Source organism: Ochotona princeps, chromosome 5 (genome assembly GCF_030435755.1).
Source record: "Ochotona princeps isolate mOchPri1 chromosome 5, mOchPri1.hap1, whole genome shotgun sequence".
NCBI classification, from domain to species: Eukaryota; Metazoa; Chordata; class Mammalia; order Lagomorpha; family Ochotonidae; genus Ochotona; species Ochotona princeps.
Genome location: NC_080836.1, coordinates 78,127,388 through 78,145,008, shown reverse-complemented (window position 1 = coordinate 78,145,008; position 17,621 = coordinate 78,127,388). Strand labels below are relative to the sequence as shown.

Below are 17,621 nucleotides of genomic sequence, written 5' to 3'. Positions count from 1 at the left end.
TAAGAAAAAGAAAACCCTAAACTGACAGAGCAATAGAGTGAAAACAGTGATATGATTTAAGTACAAGAACAAACTAACAACAACACAAAAACAGAGGAACAAACATGTGTCTAGGCTAAGACTGCCCAGAACCCAGGCTGTGACCATCTAATGGTCTCCTGGTGTCAGTAAGTCCACAGTGCAGGGAAGCTGCAGACCCAAATGCTAACACACAGGGAGAACAAATCCTGCCAAGGCAGGAGCAAATCTTCAAAATACAAAAGAAACACAAAGCCATTTTCTTTTTAATTAGAAACAGAACTGGTGATCTTTCCCACATTACTGATTTTAATAACTAAGAAAATACATTAAGCCAAATATGTAACAGAAACCAAAATGTTCTGCATGAAAAAACCATCCCTCCTGATCTTGGTACATCTTACACAGTTACTATTACATGTACTCACATTTGCAAGCTACCCTCAAGTTTAACCCAGCAGATTCTTTCCTCTATATTCAAAAAGCAATTTTTTGTCTACTTCAGATACAGCTATTCTATTACTGATTGGAAATCACTTTTTTCATTTTGCTTCCAACTGTCCTCATAATGCTGCTTCTCACAATATCACCCTGCCTTATTTCTCCTCTCCTGTGCTTCACTGCATTCTGATGGGGTGTTCTTGTCTGTTCGGTGTTTTGTTTTGCTTTGTTTTGTTTTTTTGGTGAGGGGGCCAAAAACAAGACTGCCAATTAAAATTTGTTTGCCATATATCATGAAGCCAATGGTAACCAAAACATCTTGTCTTTTATATAGATTTTTTTACAAATCCAAATTGTGGTGCACTGACCCTAGAAAGTTGATGCAGGACAGTATTACCCCCTTTTACAGATGAAAAAACTCAACTGTTTAAGTCCTGCTGCCTCTGCAGGACCCCATGGCAGGCTGCAGAGCCAGACCACAGCTGTACTCATGCAGTGTCTGGTCTGTTTTCTGCCCACCCAACGGATCCCAATCATGTTAAACCACATTTACAGTTAAGGCCACAGAAAAACAATGTCAACCTTTTCCATCAATTGACCATTTTTGCCTGCAAATGTCAAAATCCAGAACCTAATTCTGGAGGACCAAACTCAACACTCTTATAACAAGTTACACAGAATTTTATCATCTACATATTCTTGTAAAAGATAGTCTAAGTCCAACTGTAGCAAGACTGCAAGTTTCTCTAGAAAAAAAAAAACTAAAATTAGATGCACTTTACAATAAATCATTAACTTGGACTATGATGTTAACTCCAAATTAAAATATTAGAAAAATAATTTCTAAATATAATCTTTCTGATAAAAGTGCTTTCCAGGAAAAGAAAAGTTATACATATGACATAATTGGTCCGAGGAAGAAAACATTCTCTTTAAATACTAAAAAAAAAAAAAATAAATAAAATATAGGATCTGTTTAGTTTTTAACACAATACTAGACAAGATTAGTTTGCATTTATTATTCAGCTATATACTCACCCAAGTGTCCCTTTCCCTGACATAGGGGGACTTGGAGGTTTCTGAGTTGGAGGAGTTGTTCGCGGCAGCCCACCCATCTTCATGTTTTGGGTACTCACCTAAAAAATGTTGAGGAAAACAACTTAACTTTTAGGCATGAAATGAAATGGCAATTTCGGGAAATGATATTACAGTTTTTAATAAAGAAGGGCAAGGTTTAAACATAGGGAAAAAATTAGAGGCCATGCATTTCATATGCAATTTCTACTCTACTGTTATACTACAGTTGTACTCAAAGGACTCTTCCTAACATGAAATTTTCAAATGCAAAGACTTTATTTGCCATTACGCCATCACACCAACAGATCACTGGTTAGACTATTGGATGTTACATTCAACAGAAATTGAATAGGACAGCTATAAAAATCTTAATCCTAATTAACAGCAACTCAGTTAAAAAAAAAAATAACCTTCACCCAATTCCTCACTTTTTATTTAGCAAGTATAATAAAAAACAAAATGTCCCTCCAAGTAAATGCATGCAACTATGCATATGACCAAGTGTAACTAAACAATATGATAATAAAATAGAATTTGTGATCTACCTTCATAAATTTTATATTGTTACTGTGTCTTAATTTGTACAAGTGAAATAGTTACTGATTCACCCAACATTTTTGGTGAGCTTTCCGTTCTAGTATCATTTTGTTCTCAGAAACTTGTTGGATACATATCAATGCCATAGCAATTTCTATGTTTCACTATTTTGTATTCAGGAAATTCTAAAAATAAAACTTGATTTTATTTCAAAAAAATAAACAATATGAAAATAAACTGCACAGTAAAAAAAAATTCAGTTTTTAAAGCTGTACATCAGCCTCTTATTTTAATCTCTTCAATGCTTTCTTTTAAGGGCACCACCTACCTGTATATTGCAAGAAATGCAACATATGTCCTAAACATATGAACCAGAAGGTTAGGGCTGATGTATCCCACTAAACTGTTGGGCAGTAAGAGTCACTGGCAGCAAGTTCCACTCATGCCCAAACTGAAAGTTAGTCCAGGCCTGTGAAAGTTGCACTGCAACCCTAAGTCAGAACTAGACCATGCCTCTATTCACTATTCTATCCCAAACTGAAAATGCAGGCGTAGCAAACAAATCTAGAAATGACAGGCATCACCAAAACAGTATGCCAGCAATTATACAGAACACCCCAGAACTCTGGGTATCTTAAGCAGATTTCATTTGCAAATACAGTTTGAATACAATCTCAAAAGTTGTGAGTCAGGATTAGTTCACCGTGTAGGTTCACAACTGATCCTGTTTGAAGCTCCAAAATTTTGAATTACTATCTTCAAACACTTCAAAAAAGGATTTCCATTTTCTAATACGTTTAACACATTTAAATTATGCTTGTAAAATGAGATTTCAAAGATTTACACCACTGAAATTAGAATACATTGATAAATTTCAAAATATAAAGAAAATAAATCATAATTATATACAGAATACAATGGACTTCAAAAAGTTTCTGAAAAATGTACATTTTCATTTAATTCACTTTTCAGTGAATCTGCTGAATTACCCTGAAAGTGATGGTGTCAAAATTAACTATGAATTAGATGGGTTTTTTTAATTCCCATAATACTTCTTGCTGTTCTGAAATGCAAAAAACAATAAATTAAAAATCCTTCAAATTAATAACCCAGTGAACAAGTTGTGTGTGATGTTAAAAGAATCTTTAATGACAAATGATACCTTTGACAAGTGAACCATTTCTTTTGCTGATGCTTTAAAAAATACAAAACAAACAGATTATCCAGTAAGAATAAAAATGAACTTGTCCTTGTACTCCCTCTCTTCAATAAGCAGAGGGCACACTAATTATATCTCAGAATGAAAAGGCCAAAAGCTCTTTTAGTAAATCAAGTAAATCAAGTCATATTTGGGGAAATTTTTAGAAGAAATGTTATAAATAATCAATAGCTTTAAAATGTAAAGCTTATTTTCTGATACCAGAAGACTCCAAAAGTGGTAACCAAGTCCTTTAAGCTCAACCTTAATTAACACAAAATCCAAAGTTACTTTACGTGATGAAGGAGAATTGGACCAACCACTAAACTACATCAATTTGCTGGAAACAGGAAGGAAAAGGAACAGGAATAGAGAAAGTAGAAGAAAATTTTATTCTATATATGGAATAGCTAAAATACTTAAAAAGCTTTCCAACTTTGATTTGCTTTAGGCTTTTCGTATGTAAGTTGCTTTTATTCAAGTTGCAGTATCATTTATGACTGTGCACCTATCCAAAATGTACTGTAAATTATTTATGAATCAAAATCAGGTGAACATTTTCATGATACTTTATTCTTAAAATCTGTATAATCAAATACACAAGAATCAAATTATTTTAAAGATCTGTATAACTGTCTTTAATTAATGGGGTTGAATGTGTAATTTAAATCACTTAAGAAACCAAGGGCCCCTGTACAATGTCCAAACCAAATTTTATACTTCATTGATATTAAACAATCTCTATATAATGCTAATAAAAAACTTTTTCAAGTCAGTTTTCATTTGTGAGAAATGTTTTTATGCCAACTGAAACAACGAATATGTTGTCATGGCATAAATACTGATATCTAATTTATGTAAAAACAGGTATAAATGACAAACTGATTTTAAATTTCTTCATAATAGGTAGGATCTATATTATAACTACAGTTAAGAAACTCTCTCTGAAACCCAAAGTATGTTTTTAAATGTTTTTATTCAATGGCCCCACGGAGGGAAATCAAAGCTGAGACCAGAAATCAAGAGTATAAAATTATGACAGAAGTAAAATTGCTATTAAGAGGCCTGAAAAGGCAAAGGAGCAATGGGTCCTAAAACAATCCATACAGAGAAAACAGAGTAAGAGATAAGGACCAAAAGATTTGACAGAACAGGGAAGATAAACAGTGGGGAGGGGTGGATGGGATGGGGGGATGGGGAAGTGTGTGTGTGTGTGTGTGTGTGTGTGTGTGTGTGTGTGTCCGCGCGCACACATTTAAGTAGTAAATAAGAGGACTAAGGAAAGAAACTTTCGCTTGATTTTTGAAAACAGGTTCCAACAACTGCTTTTTGCCAAAACAGAACTCATGACTCAATGTTAGAACTGACAGGCAAAAACAGATGAGTCACCTAAAGGTTGCTGGCACTACACATTTTCCTCCAAGTGTTGTGGTAAATCAATGTTTATGAGTAAAACCTCCAGGTTTAACTCAAAGCAAGAAACAGGAAATTTATCCTGCTTCTGTAGGGAATGACAAACACTTGTGCAAGCATTTTCAAGTGAAAATCTTCTATCATCTTTTACATGTTGTTAAATTATGGGTTTTCAACATCTATACAAAATTTTTAAGTGTTATATAGTACTGCTAGTTGTAAAATAAACTTTTAATCTTAACTGTAATTATTCAAAATATTCCTGGACAATGTTCCACCAAACATAATGATCCTATGTGAGCAGATCAAACCAAAGGTCTTCACTTCTTTATTTCTTTTCCTTTTTTCAGACATTGGGTCCATCTGCTTATCTATTTATTAAACGTCAGATAGATTAGGAGCTGGAACCAGGAGCTACAAATTCAATCCTGGTGTCCTCCGTGGCTTACAAGGACCCTATTATTTGAGCCACCACAGCCGTCTCCCGGGGCTGCATCAGTAGGAAGCTAGCACCAACAGCTAGGGTCAGAAGTCAAAGGCAGGTACCCCAATGTGTAACTGGGCCCTAAGCAGCAGCTCAAATACCAGACCAAACACTAGCCAAAGAAATCATTACCTTCTTTTTCTTAACTTTCTAAAATTTCCATATTTTTAAAGATTTATTTATTTTTATTGGAAAGTCATACAGATATACAGAGAGGCGAGAGAGACAAAGATCTTCCATCCATTAATTCACTCCCCAAGTGACCACAACGGCCGGAACTGAGCCAATCCAAAGCCAGGAACCAGGAGCAAGGAGCTTTTTCCAGGTCTCCTACCAAAGGCTTTGGGCCATCCTGGACTGCTTTCGCAGGACACAAGCAGGGAGCTGAATGGGAAGCGGGGCAACTGACATTAGAACCAGCATCCATTTGAGATCCCAGGCACGTGCAAGGCAAGGACTTAAGCTACCAGGCTAGTGCACCAGGGCCCGAAAATTTCTCTTTCAGGATACAGTTCCCTAGGCTCAGGGATTTCATCTTCCACTCTCCCCATCCCCATGCCCCCTACTGCTTTTCCCTATATTATTACAATAGTATAGTCCTTCAGCAACAGAAGTTCATCATGCATATTTTGAAAATACTTAAGCTTAGCTTCATTAGTAATAGCTTTATTGCTTTCAATTTTAAAATCCATTACAAATACATATCATATCAAGTCAATAACAGAGTCTTGAAACATTATTAAAATACAGTGTGGAGAAAGGGAACCCCTATTAAAGGTATACTCCACTTTTCTATGGAGGGCCTCAGTTCATATTAAAACCCCTCCAGGAGCAGGTATTTAACCTAGCAGTTAAAATGCCAGTATCCCACATCAGCATGCCTAGGTTCAATTCCCAGCTTCATCACTTAACTCCGGCTTCCCATCAAAACACATCCTGGAGGCAAAGATGATGATGGCTCAAACAGCCAGGTTACCCAGAGGTGGCCTGCATTCCAGCCCCAGCCAGCCTCAGCAACTGAGGGCACCTGGGGAGTGAACCAATGACTGACTAGAGCTGTCTCTAAGTCAGTCTCTCTCTCAAGTTTGTGTATTTATAAATAATTAAACTTTTAAAAATGAAGTCACTCTTGAGTTGAACCTGATATGTCTGGTACCACAGTATGGTGGTGATTTTGTTAACAGTTTGACTAAAAAGCATCAAAAAATTGACAGCAATAGGAGCAAAATGAAAGCATATAAAGAACTGAAAAAAAATGATTAGATCCCACATATGGTTTAAATTTCAAAATTGTTTACTCAGTCACCCTAATTAAAATGAGGATAAAGAATCTGTAACACTATCAACCACTTGACAGAATCCATAGGTTGCAAACTCCGCTGAGAAACCACTGTACTGGTATGTACTGCTGCCCTGCTCACCGGAACATAAAACCACTAATTTAATACTTATCACAAGCATGCAAAGGTAGAAACAGGTAACTACTTAGTTTTTTCCCCACTTTCTTCTACTTTGCCCCAATTTACTGACTACATGCTACAAGTGTATAACGAGGATGTACATTCTCAAAAAGGGATGAGAAGAAAGGCACAGCATTTGCATATTCTAGTTCCTTACCTACCACGTGTATACAACACAGGACCAATAACAGAGAGCCACACTTCAGGGAGGCTCGTGATGCCGAACAAAGATGTTGAGGCCAGCATTGTAGCAGCTGATAAAGCTGCTGCTGGCAAAACCTACACCCCATAAGGATGCCGGTTCAAGACACAGGTTGCTGTATTTCCAATCCATCTCCCTGCTTACAGCCTGGGAAAGCAGCAGAGGGTGGCCTCCGCTGCACCTGCACTGAGATCCTGGCTTTGGAACAGCACAGCTCTGGCCTACACAGTCATTTGGGCAGTGAAGCAGCAGATGGAAGCTCTCAGTCTCTTCCTCTCTCATTTTCAAGTAAATCAGTAAATCTTAAAAAATAAACAAAGAACCAAGAAATTAAGAGATCTTATCTAGGTTTGATTCTTTATTAGATCTTTCCATGAGTCCCTCACTTGGGCCTACCTGCTAAATTCAGGAAGGTCAAGAAGAAATCATCCCAAGGTCTGCATGAAATGAACATGGTAGCAGAGCTTGGTTAACTCATCAACAGTCAAAATTTGAACACAGACTTCAGAAAAAAATAGAGAAAAGCTTGGCTTTATGTTGGTTCAATGTAATCCTATTTCAAGCAAAAGAATTTCCCCACAATTCCAATGTCTCTGTCCATGGTTAACAGGCAATGAATCAAAACTCAGTCATATTGTCATCTTCCACACTGAAGATATGGTAAACAAAGCATCAGAAATAATTTAAAACAAAACCAGCATGATAAAAGAGAGCAGATATGTGATAAGGTGGCTACAACGCTGCCTGAGAAGCTTGCATCCCAAATCAGACTGTGTGGTTTCCAGCTCTGCTTCCAATTCCAGCTTTCTGTTAACGCGCATCCTCGAAAGGAGCAGTGTTGGCTCAAGTACCTGGGTTCCTGCCATCCACATGGAAGACCCAGACTGACTTGACAGCTCCTGGTTTCATTCAGCCTGGACAGTCCCGGCTGTTAAGTATTTGCAGAATAAACCAGCAGATGGAAGATCACTCTCTCTCTCTTTCAAAGAAATTAAATGTTAATACTTTTTTCAATTATTAGTCCAATGCAGACTAGTCAATTATCTTTTTTTAAAAAGAAGAAAAAATTTGAAGACAGTCATTTCAGTAATATTCTATTTGAGGAGCAGGCACTTGGCACAGCACAATATGTGCCTGTTATTATGGGTTCAGGTCCCATCTCAACTTGGAATTCCAGATCCCTGCTTCTGTGCACCCTAGAAAGCAGCAGTGTTGGTTCAAGCATGGTTCTCCACAACACTGGAGACCCAGAGTGAATTCCAAGCTCCTGACCCAGCTCAGCTATTGCAGGCTTTTGGGGAGGGAACCAGAGGATAAAAAACATCTCTCCTCCTTTGCCTTCAAGATAAAAATTGCAAGTTTAGAAAAAAATATAATTGATGGGGCCAGCATGGTGGTTCAGCAGGCTAGTCCTCCCTTGCAGTGTCAGCACCCCATGTGGGCACCAGTTCTAGTCCTGCTGCTCCACCTCCCATCCAGCTTTTTTGCTTATGGACTGGGAAAGAAGCAGAAAATGCTCAAGTCCTTGGGACCCTGCGCCCACACGGGAGATCCAGAAGAAGCTTCTGGCTCCTGGCCTCAGAGTGGCTCAGCTCTGGCTGTTGCAGCCATTTGGGCAGTGAACCAGCAGATGAAAGATCTCTCTCCTTCTCTCTATAAATATCATTTTCTAATAAAAATAAATAAATCTTTTAATATATATATATTTCCTTACCATTAATCCTCCAAAATAGCTACAGCAACCACAGAAACTGCAATTCTTGTATTAAAAATTATCTTGAACTTCTGATGTTTTATATATATTGTTATCTTTAAAAGTTCTTACAGTGAATTTATATGAAATCTATATCTTATGGTTACTTGTTAAAGATCAATTTTTATCAAAACACATGATACTGCAACTTTCAAAAAGCAAAGTATTTTCTGCTTTTCAATTTCTTCACAATAAAAGTCAGAAGAAAATGACAGTTGTCCACAGGGTAAATAAAGCACACCATTTATAGAATAAAAAGGCTATTACACAGGGGGAGGAGTTAGTGAGACACATTATTCTGCACTCCAATCTAAAACAAAATTATTCTATTTAGAACACTCAGATAATTTTATTTTGAAGCATTTTATTATGGATAACTTATGTTACTGTTCCACAAAATATAGTAATATTGCAAAATGACCATTCACTGAAAAAATATTTACAAAGCATTTAATGCTTTCCACACAAAGAATAGAGTGTGAACAAGACAGAAACATCTGCCTTCAAAGAACATGAAGACACAGCATGAACTTGGATGACAAAAAAATTACAATAAAAAGGAGGAATTATGTGTTGGCTTTAAAAGGCCAAGGACCTAACATCTAGTTACTCCCCGTATGTAATATTCTATATAAGAACAAAGAATGGAAATCCAGCCCTGGAATCTCTTACCTTAAATCTAAGCAACCACTTAATGCATAAATGGAGCAAATAAAAGAGGTAAGGAAAAAAAGCATTGAAAGGTTAGTTGGAACTTCAGGATGTGAAGAGAAAGGAAAAAAAAAACCAAAAGAAAAAAAAAACAAGTTAAGCATTTGGCATTAACAAAATAATGTTTCAGTAGATCATAGAAAGAGTGGTTAAAGCAGAATGTGTCATGAACAGGAGTTTCCTGAATGAAATTACTTAAGACACTGTTTCATTCAAAAACGTAATGCTACTAAAGATGTCTTCATATTAGTGACCCTTACACACTGCAAGTTCAATGAAGAGACTATGGGGTCCTAAAAGAGTAACATGTGACTGTGAGGGCTGAACATGGAAAGAGAGGCACCTTTTCCCTGCAGAAACAGGCAAACACAACTGTGAGGTTTGTAACACGTAAGTATCGTTCTGGAATTAGATCCTGGCACCATCCTAATGTTCTACTAGCAGTTGTTAGCCTTGAACAAATTTTCCCACGCTAGAATAAATTCCAGTCATTAATTAACTATCCAATTATACATCCTTTTCAACAGGCTCTAGTTAGAACAGTAATCTAAATGCATGTACGTATCAATTATAAAGTTAAATACCAAATTTCAGATAACAATGGTTGTACCTAAACTCTAAGAAAAAAATTTTAATGGATTTACAGGACCTGTTTTTAAGCTAGATACACATTAACTTTCAATTTATTTGATATCAAGTCATCATGTTGTTTTTACTCACATTTGCTTTAGAAAAAAATTCTTAACTATGTAAACATCATCAAAAATGAAACAAACTATTAAAAAGTCTACTGTACGAATTCTACAATTTCATTATAGGCATATATAATATTCATTCAAAGTCCCATTTGGCAACTAACTGTCTTTCAAATGACTGATTAGATACAAGCTTCAGATAACTTAATATTTATCCAAATATATGAATAGCTTAAGTATTAATGCACATTTCTCAGTGCTAATTATAATATTTTATATAGAAACACCAGACATTCAAGCACACCATAAAACACAGCCAAAATGTACAATGGCCACTTACTCAAAAGCAATTGAGTAGCTACACTATTCTCATCCCAAATACTGATGAAATTATTTTTCAGAAATTCAAATCACATATTTATTACTATATGCTGCTTTGGAAAATTGATGCCAAAGTCTGCTGATATACCGAGATAAGGTAATCACATTCACTTTAACAACATGTTGAATAATTTTTAATCAGTCATTAAGTCATTAAAAAAATCCAAAGACTTCTCCACATTTACTTAATCTATATGAGGTAAGGTAATTAAGCAAATGCAATCTGCTCTAAGATGACTGCTTCAAACTTGAGAGAACAGCACGAAGCAAAAGCAAGAAGGCTAAGTTAGGACAGGAAGCAATCTTCACAATCACGCCCAGTCAAGACGGTCCTCTGGGAAAGGAGAGAGCAAAGCTGGACACACTAGAGTTACTTCCACCACGGGCTACTGCTTCAAGCAGCTTGACAACAACGACACCTACCTTTACGCCATGGCCAATGTCATCTAGAAGAGTATAGTCAATAGGTTTTCTAATATAACGAACTGGCCGTTCAAGGTTGGCTGGAGCAATAATCTTATGTGTCCTTGAAGTGTTTTTATTGGTAGTCAAAATTCCAATTTCTCTTCTTGCAACTTTTTCTTTATGAATATCAACTGTCTGTAAAATACAATACACAAAGACACAACACAAAATGAACAGGGCTGATAACCAGAACACAGCTGCTTACAATACCCAGAATTTAACACTGCCTGCTTATACTCAGTTATGTGTGCTCAATTTTCTCCTTCTGGAGTATGGAATTTATTCTTAGGCTAATGCAAGGGTTGGCAAAGCACAGCCCACAGACCAAATCCAGACGGTCACCTGACTTTTACATCTCACAAGCTAAAAGTAGTGTGTATTTTTTTAATGGTTGGTTAAAACAAAAACAAAAAACATTATGTATGATATGAAAACCCAATTCCGGATCGGGCATTTGGCACAGGACTCTTCTTCAGACTCCCAGATCCCTGGCCGCCAAGTTCAGCTTTCATTAACAGACAGCGGATGACAGTTCAAGGACAGTTCAGACCCTGCAACCAACATGTGATAGCAACGAGTTCGGGACTCTAGGCTGTGACCCAGAACAGCCTGGCTACTGTGTGCATTTGGAGAACAAACCAATGGATGGAAGTTTAACAGTCTCTCAAATAAAGTAAAATAAAATAAAATAATTTTTAAAGTATTGCTTTAAAAAACACAAACTTGAAACTCAGTTTTCCTAAGCTTCTACAACTGAACAGTCAGCGCTGCTCACCTGCTTCCTTTCCTACGGATACGTTCATCCTACAACAGCAGACAAAGGTAGTCACACAAAGACCCCACGACAAATTCACTGCCGGGGATTGTAGGGGAGCTGTGGCACAGCAGTTGACGCCTCAGTTTGAATCCCATATCCTATTCTGGAATACCAGGTTGGAGTTCCCACTCCTCAGCTTCTGATCCAACTGCTTGCCGGTACATTTTGAGAGGCGGCAAGTGATGGTTCCAGTGTGGCCTGATCCAGATCTTGCAAGTACTTGAGGAATGAAGCTGTTAATGGAAGATCTCTCCCTGCCTTTCAATTAAGTGAAAATGAATACACTTCTAAAAATTTAACATAATATGACTATGATGATACCAATGACTAAGTTGGTTATATTTTTAAAATAACCTATGAATATAATTCCTGCTTTTTAAACATCCTCGTTTAGGAAATGGGAGAGGGCTGTGCTGTGGCATAGCCTGGGATGCTGGTAACCCATATGACCACCGTTTGGAATTGCAGCTGCTCCACTTCTGATTCAACTCCCTGCTAACAGCCAAAATCCACAGGAAGACAGTGTGTAAGGCTCGTCACCCATGTGGGAGACCTGGATGAGCCGCCTGCTTCCCAGCTTTGGCCTGGCCCAACTTCAGTCACTGCAACCATTTGGGGAGTGACCCAGCCAACTGAAGGTCTTTCTCTGTCTCTCCCTCTCTAATTATGCCTTTCAAATAAATCCTTTAAAAACTTAAGTTTTGAACCTTTAAAATAAATAAATCTTTCCAAAATAATTTAAAGATGCTTATTCAGTGTGAAATATTGAAAATTCATGCGTGAAGGGATAAGAGTTCATGAAAAATGTATAAAAAATTATCTACAGACTTCAAAAAATATTTCTGCACCAGAATAAATTTCCTTTAGTTTCATTTGCATGAAGTTTCCAAACACCCCTGTATCTCTGTATCTATGAATTATGTACTATGTAAAATGGAAAGTGTTTTCCCCCTAAGGGTTGAAGTCAGTTTTTTAAAAAAACACTTCAGTAAAATTCTTCCCATCTTTACCAACACTGCTGTCAAGCAGAAGCAGGTAGTTTTGTTTTTCTGCTAGTTTATCAGAGAGGCAGACAACAACAATGGAAAGAAATAACCATCTTGCCACTACTGAAATATCATTTTAAGAAATATTAAAAATGATCATCTATCCTTGTCATATAACAAAAGTAAACTCAGATCCAATTCAAAACCTTTTTCCTCTCAATCAAGAGATCTTAAAAGTTAATAAAATATATTTCACAGCAAATTTCTAAACCCAATTAAAAACTGATCAAAATAGTAAGCGTGGGGCCCTGATGTGGTGGCATGGTAAGTTAATCCTCCACCTGCAGCACCAGCAACCCATTTAGATGCTGGTTCATGTTTCAGCTGCTCTACTTTCAATCCACCTCTCTGCTGACACGCCACAAAAGCAGCAGAGGACTGCCCAAGTGCTTGAGCTGCTGCACGCACACGGCAACTGGGAAGAAGCTCCTGGTAACCCAGCTTTGGATCAGCTCAGCTCTGGCCTTTACGGTCATTTGGGAAGTGAACCAACAGACGGAAGAAAACTATCTTCTCTCTGTAAAATCTGCCTGTCAGATAAAAATTAATAACTCTTTAAAAATAGTAAGTTTGTCACTTCAAATACACTGTGTGTACTTATTCTGTGCCTATTGGGTAAACTATGGGATTATCATTCATTTCAAACTGCTTAAAAGAACTAATATAAAAACCCTGCATATTAGTGATTTTAAACTTTAATTTTTAAGATCAAGAAAGTAAAAATTAATTGCATTATTTCATATTTTTGCCAACTGTAAGCAAGCCAAAAAAAGAAAAAAATAGGGTTATTACATTTTTATCTAACTGGTCCACATCCGACCAAAAGAAGCTGAGAGCACACTCCTTGTGTAAGGCAGTTTTCATGGTCGTCAGCTTTCTGAAATGCACTTCACTTATTCAGAAGGAAGCCGTAAGAATGCAGACTTGATCAACCACAACACAATTCCGAATTTAGGGCAAACTGGAATTTGAATGGACATTTTGGGCCCCCTGGTTTTTGGATGTAGGGGGCTGTACCAAGCACTGCTGGATCCCACAGAAGCATCCAGAAGTCTTACCTGAATCATTTCTCCATTCTAACTTGTGACAGTCAAAAATGTGAGACATTGCCTAACAGCTCCTTGAGAACCACCACTCTATAGAAAGGACTGTAACAAGCCTGTCCCAAGCATTATTCACTCCGAAATGGCAACTCAAGAGCCAACTCCACATTAATATCTATCTCACCAACACTGTCCACCTGGAGCGATTTGGAATCATCAACATCTTAAACACCCACAGTAATGGAGGTATATACAGTAAGGGAAACCCAAGAGTGTAATTTGTATTCTGGTCATCCTTCCACCACACGCAACAGCCACCACAAACATCATCAAACATATGCTTGAAATGGCTAAGTTTTACATCAAGTTTAACAATGACAGAACAGTAAATCTCTTTTACAGATAGAAAAGGACCATTTGGTCCAGAAGATAATGAGGTTTCACAGCAACACTTACTTCAATTTTTTAGCGCTTTTTCTAATACAAAATATAGCCATAATTAAATGTAACAGAATAATGTAAAGAAAAATCCCTTGCAACTACCACCCAGCTTTAACATTCATCACAGGTATTTAGTTTGGGAAATTTAATGAAGCTGCCCCAATGTATTTTTTTTTATTTTTCTTTTTTTACATTTTATTATTATTATCCTTTTATAATACAGTTCCATATTCCCTTATCCCCTCCCCAGATCCCTCCCCCCCAGTTCCTCTATATCATTACTAACATATAGTTCTTCATACTCAGTCATATGTTCATCATTGCGGTCATGGACAATGGCAGAGAGTCCAGAATCCTATTGTCAAGATATAGTAAACAGTTTCATTGTAAGTCCATCTTTGTCTGGAAGCAGAAATGCATACTACACTGCATCCTCACATCTGGATGTTAGTCTCCATTTCACAGCTACTGTACACCACCTTCAATGAAAAGTCATAATACAAAATCAACAATAGAAAGAAAAGAGGAAATTTACAGTGCCATGAAGTTAAATGACATGTTACTAGACATGACAGTCTCCATTGCACAACTACTGTACATCCCCTTAAATGAAGAGCCACAAAACAAAATCAACATCCGGGAGAAAAAAGAAATTAACAACACCAAGAAGTTAAATAACATGCTATTAAATGACTAATGCGTAGCTGAAGAAATGAAAATCAAGAACCTTCTTGAAGAAAATGATGCCACTGCATGATCTACGAGTCATTGAATGATTTAACCAGAAGGAAGTGTTTTGAAGAGATGAAACTAACAGAAAACAACAAAACCCATGTGATACAGTTTCCACTGATTTTTGTTGGTGAAATGTGTCTCTTCTAGACAACAAATAGATGGGTTTTGTTTTTTTAATCCAGTCTACCAATCAATGACATTTGATTGAGCTTAAGCCATTTACGTTCAGTTTAATATACATGGGTGTTACGTTGGTCCTGTCATTTGGAATGGGTTGTTCATTGGTTTAGTCTTCTGTTGTCATTTTAGTGGGATGTTCTTCCCATTTGCCTTTGGTTTTGATAGGTGCTATTCTTCTTCTCTGTCAAGAGAACATTTTGAAGTATCATTTGTAGGGCAGGTTTGGAAGAGGCAAATTCTTTTAACTTTTCTTTGCTGTGCAAGAATTTTATTTCATTTTCAAACATAAAAGAAAGCTTTGCTGGATATGTTATCCTGGGCCGACAATTTTTTTCTTTTAGAATCTGGAATATGTCACTCCATTCTCTTCTTGCCTGTAGAGTTTCCTGTGAGAGATCTCCTGTGAGCTGATTGGCATTCCTTTATATGTCAATTGATTTTTTTCACGTGCACATGTAAGGATCTTTTCCTTATGTTCGATTGAAGAGACCTTGATTATCATGTGTCTTGGTGAAGATTGTGTTTGGTCAAGCCTGTTGGGAGTCCTGTGCCCCTCCTGGATCTTGTTTCTCAATTCTCCAGATTAGGGAAATTTTCCTTTATTATTTCATTAAATACATTTGCAAACTCAGCTTCTCTTTCTGCACCTTCTGGGACTCCCATAACTCTTAGATTTGGCCTCGTAATAGTGTCTTTCAATTCTTGAATACTTTTTTTGGCCTGATCCAGCTCTGCTTCCAGCTTTTTGTTTGCTTCCCCCTGGTGACAGGAAATACCTTCCAATTCTGAGATTCTTTCTTCTGCTTGCTTCATTCTGTTTTGGAGACTCTCCACTGTACTCTTAATTTGCTCCACTGTGTTCTTGATTTCTGATATATCAGCCTTGATTTGCTTTATTGTTTCCTTAAATTCTTTGAACTCTTGCATGAGCTTCTCATTGTTGATCAGAATCTTTAAAATGAGTCTTATGGAGTCTGTGTGCCCCATTTTCTCGATGTCTTCCTCAGTTAACTCTGAGGTTGACATAGGGTTTTGCTCCCTTGCAGGGTAGGTTTCGGCAATATTCATTGTGTCTTTGTCTCTTCTTTTGCTCTTGATGATTGTACTTCTGGTTAGCAGAGTCTTCTCCTTGGGGCAGGTTTCTAAGCTGTGTTACCCACAGGTCTACAATGCGATTTTACTTGTTGCAGTTGGTACACACTTTGTGCTTGCAGCCACTTGTGCTACAACCTCCAGCAAGTTCCAGGTCTGGGTTCTTATGTCAGATTTCCACTGTGGTCTCCACAGCCCCAGCTCCTGGCTCACCTCTCTCCACCTCCTGTGATACTATGCTGAGGCTGCACTGTTGTCTCTGCAACCTTTCTCCACTTCCGGCTGGAGCAGGTCCCAGGATTAGAGACACCAGGTGTCCTATATAATTAGGTTGCTGGTGGTACTGATATTTTAGGAACCTGTTGGACGTCAGGTATGAGTGCCACACAGACCTATTTTGATCCGTACGATGCCACAGTCAGTATTATTTTCCTGCGGGACCAGTGCAATCCACAAGAACTCAGCAAGTTCCCAAGCTCAGCACTTGCGCAGTTCACTGTTGTCTCCTGCAGTCCCAAAGCTATTGCCACAGTGCCCAAAATGGCGCCTGACGTACCACCACTAAGGTTCTTGATATGCTGGCCGTCAGATCCGAGGGCTACCCAGACCTGTCCTGGGTGGAACCCGTAGAATGCCACGTTGCTGAAGTTCACCGAGTTAGAAATGAGCTCACTCCCAGCTCAGCGCATGCTCTGTCCTTTCCCTTGCCTTTGCCTCCATAAGCAAAATGGTGCCCAATTCAGTTCTAAGCAGCTGACCGGGCTGTGAAATTCGCCCTGTTCTTGCACTGCCCATCTGAGATCTGCTGCTCTGTCTCTGCTGCTGGTCAAATCAAATGGACCAGCAGGACAGACAGATCTTTGTCTGGGTTCACCTCCCGAGCTCCCAGTGAAAGTCCCTTCCCACCTGGTTGCTGGTGGAGTTATGGCTGCTGGTGGAGTTCAGATCGCTGTTAGCTGAATTCTGCTGGAGTATCAGTCACTGCAACACCACACTGCTGTGTCCGCTGCTTTCCTGTGTCTGTCAGTCTCCAGGTATCCCTCTACTGTTGTTCTGTCCTTTCCTACAACCTGAAATATGTCCTCTCTGCTTCATCCTGATTAAATGTTTTTCCGTCTGTATAAACGTGTCCTTACCCTATTCCGCCATCTTGATTCTCCGAACCTGCCCTAATGTATTTTTAAATTAAGAAGTCTGTTTCTCATCAATCAAATGCAGTTTTAAATAATCACTATTGTCTTTGCCATCATTATATTCTTTGATACTATAAAAGTAATATACATTGTTGTTTTAAAATTACAAATTCATTGATATTTCGGGAAACAATTTTAAGCTATTTCCAATTTATGCTAGCTTTCTAAAATTAACAGTTATTTTGACAATAAGCCTACTTTAAGAAGCCTCAATAGCACTCACCTGTGGCAAATAAAAA

The 17,621-nt window shown here is 37.8% G+C and overlaps 1 protein-coding gene across 36 annotated transcripts in view; it reads right to left on the bottom strand.

Annotated features, from left to right (window-relative positions):
- The window catches only part of ABI2 (abl interactor 2), a 99,234-nt gene that overhangs the window by 37,471 nt on the left and 44,142 nt on the right, over positions 1-17,621 (bottom strand). For 19 of the 36 annotated variants that reach the window (XM_036493017.2, XM_012931380.2, XM_004576919.4 and 16 more), the window contains exons 3-4: positions 10,794-10,970; positions 1,498-1,595 (exon numbers count right to left, since the gene is read on the bottom strand). In XM_036493017.2, the coding sequence (XP_036348910.2) occupies positions 1,498-1,595; positions 10,794-10,970 (275 nt within the window). Of the gene's footprint in view, positions 1-1,497; positions 1,596-9,255; positions 9,274-10,793; positions 10,971-17,621 lie in introns of all 36 variants that reach the window. The other 17 variants (XM_036493015.2, XM_004576918.3, XM_058664878.1 and 14 more) reach the window with 1 other exon arrangement.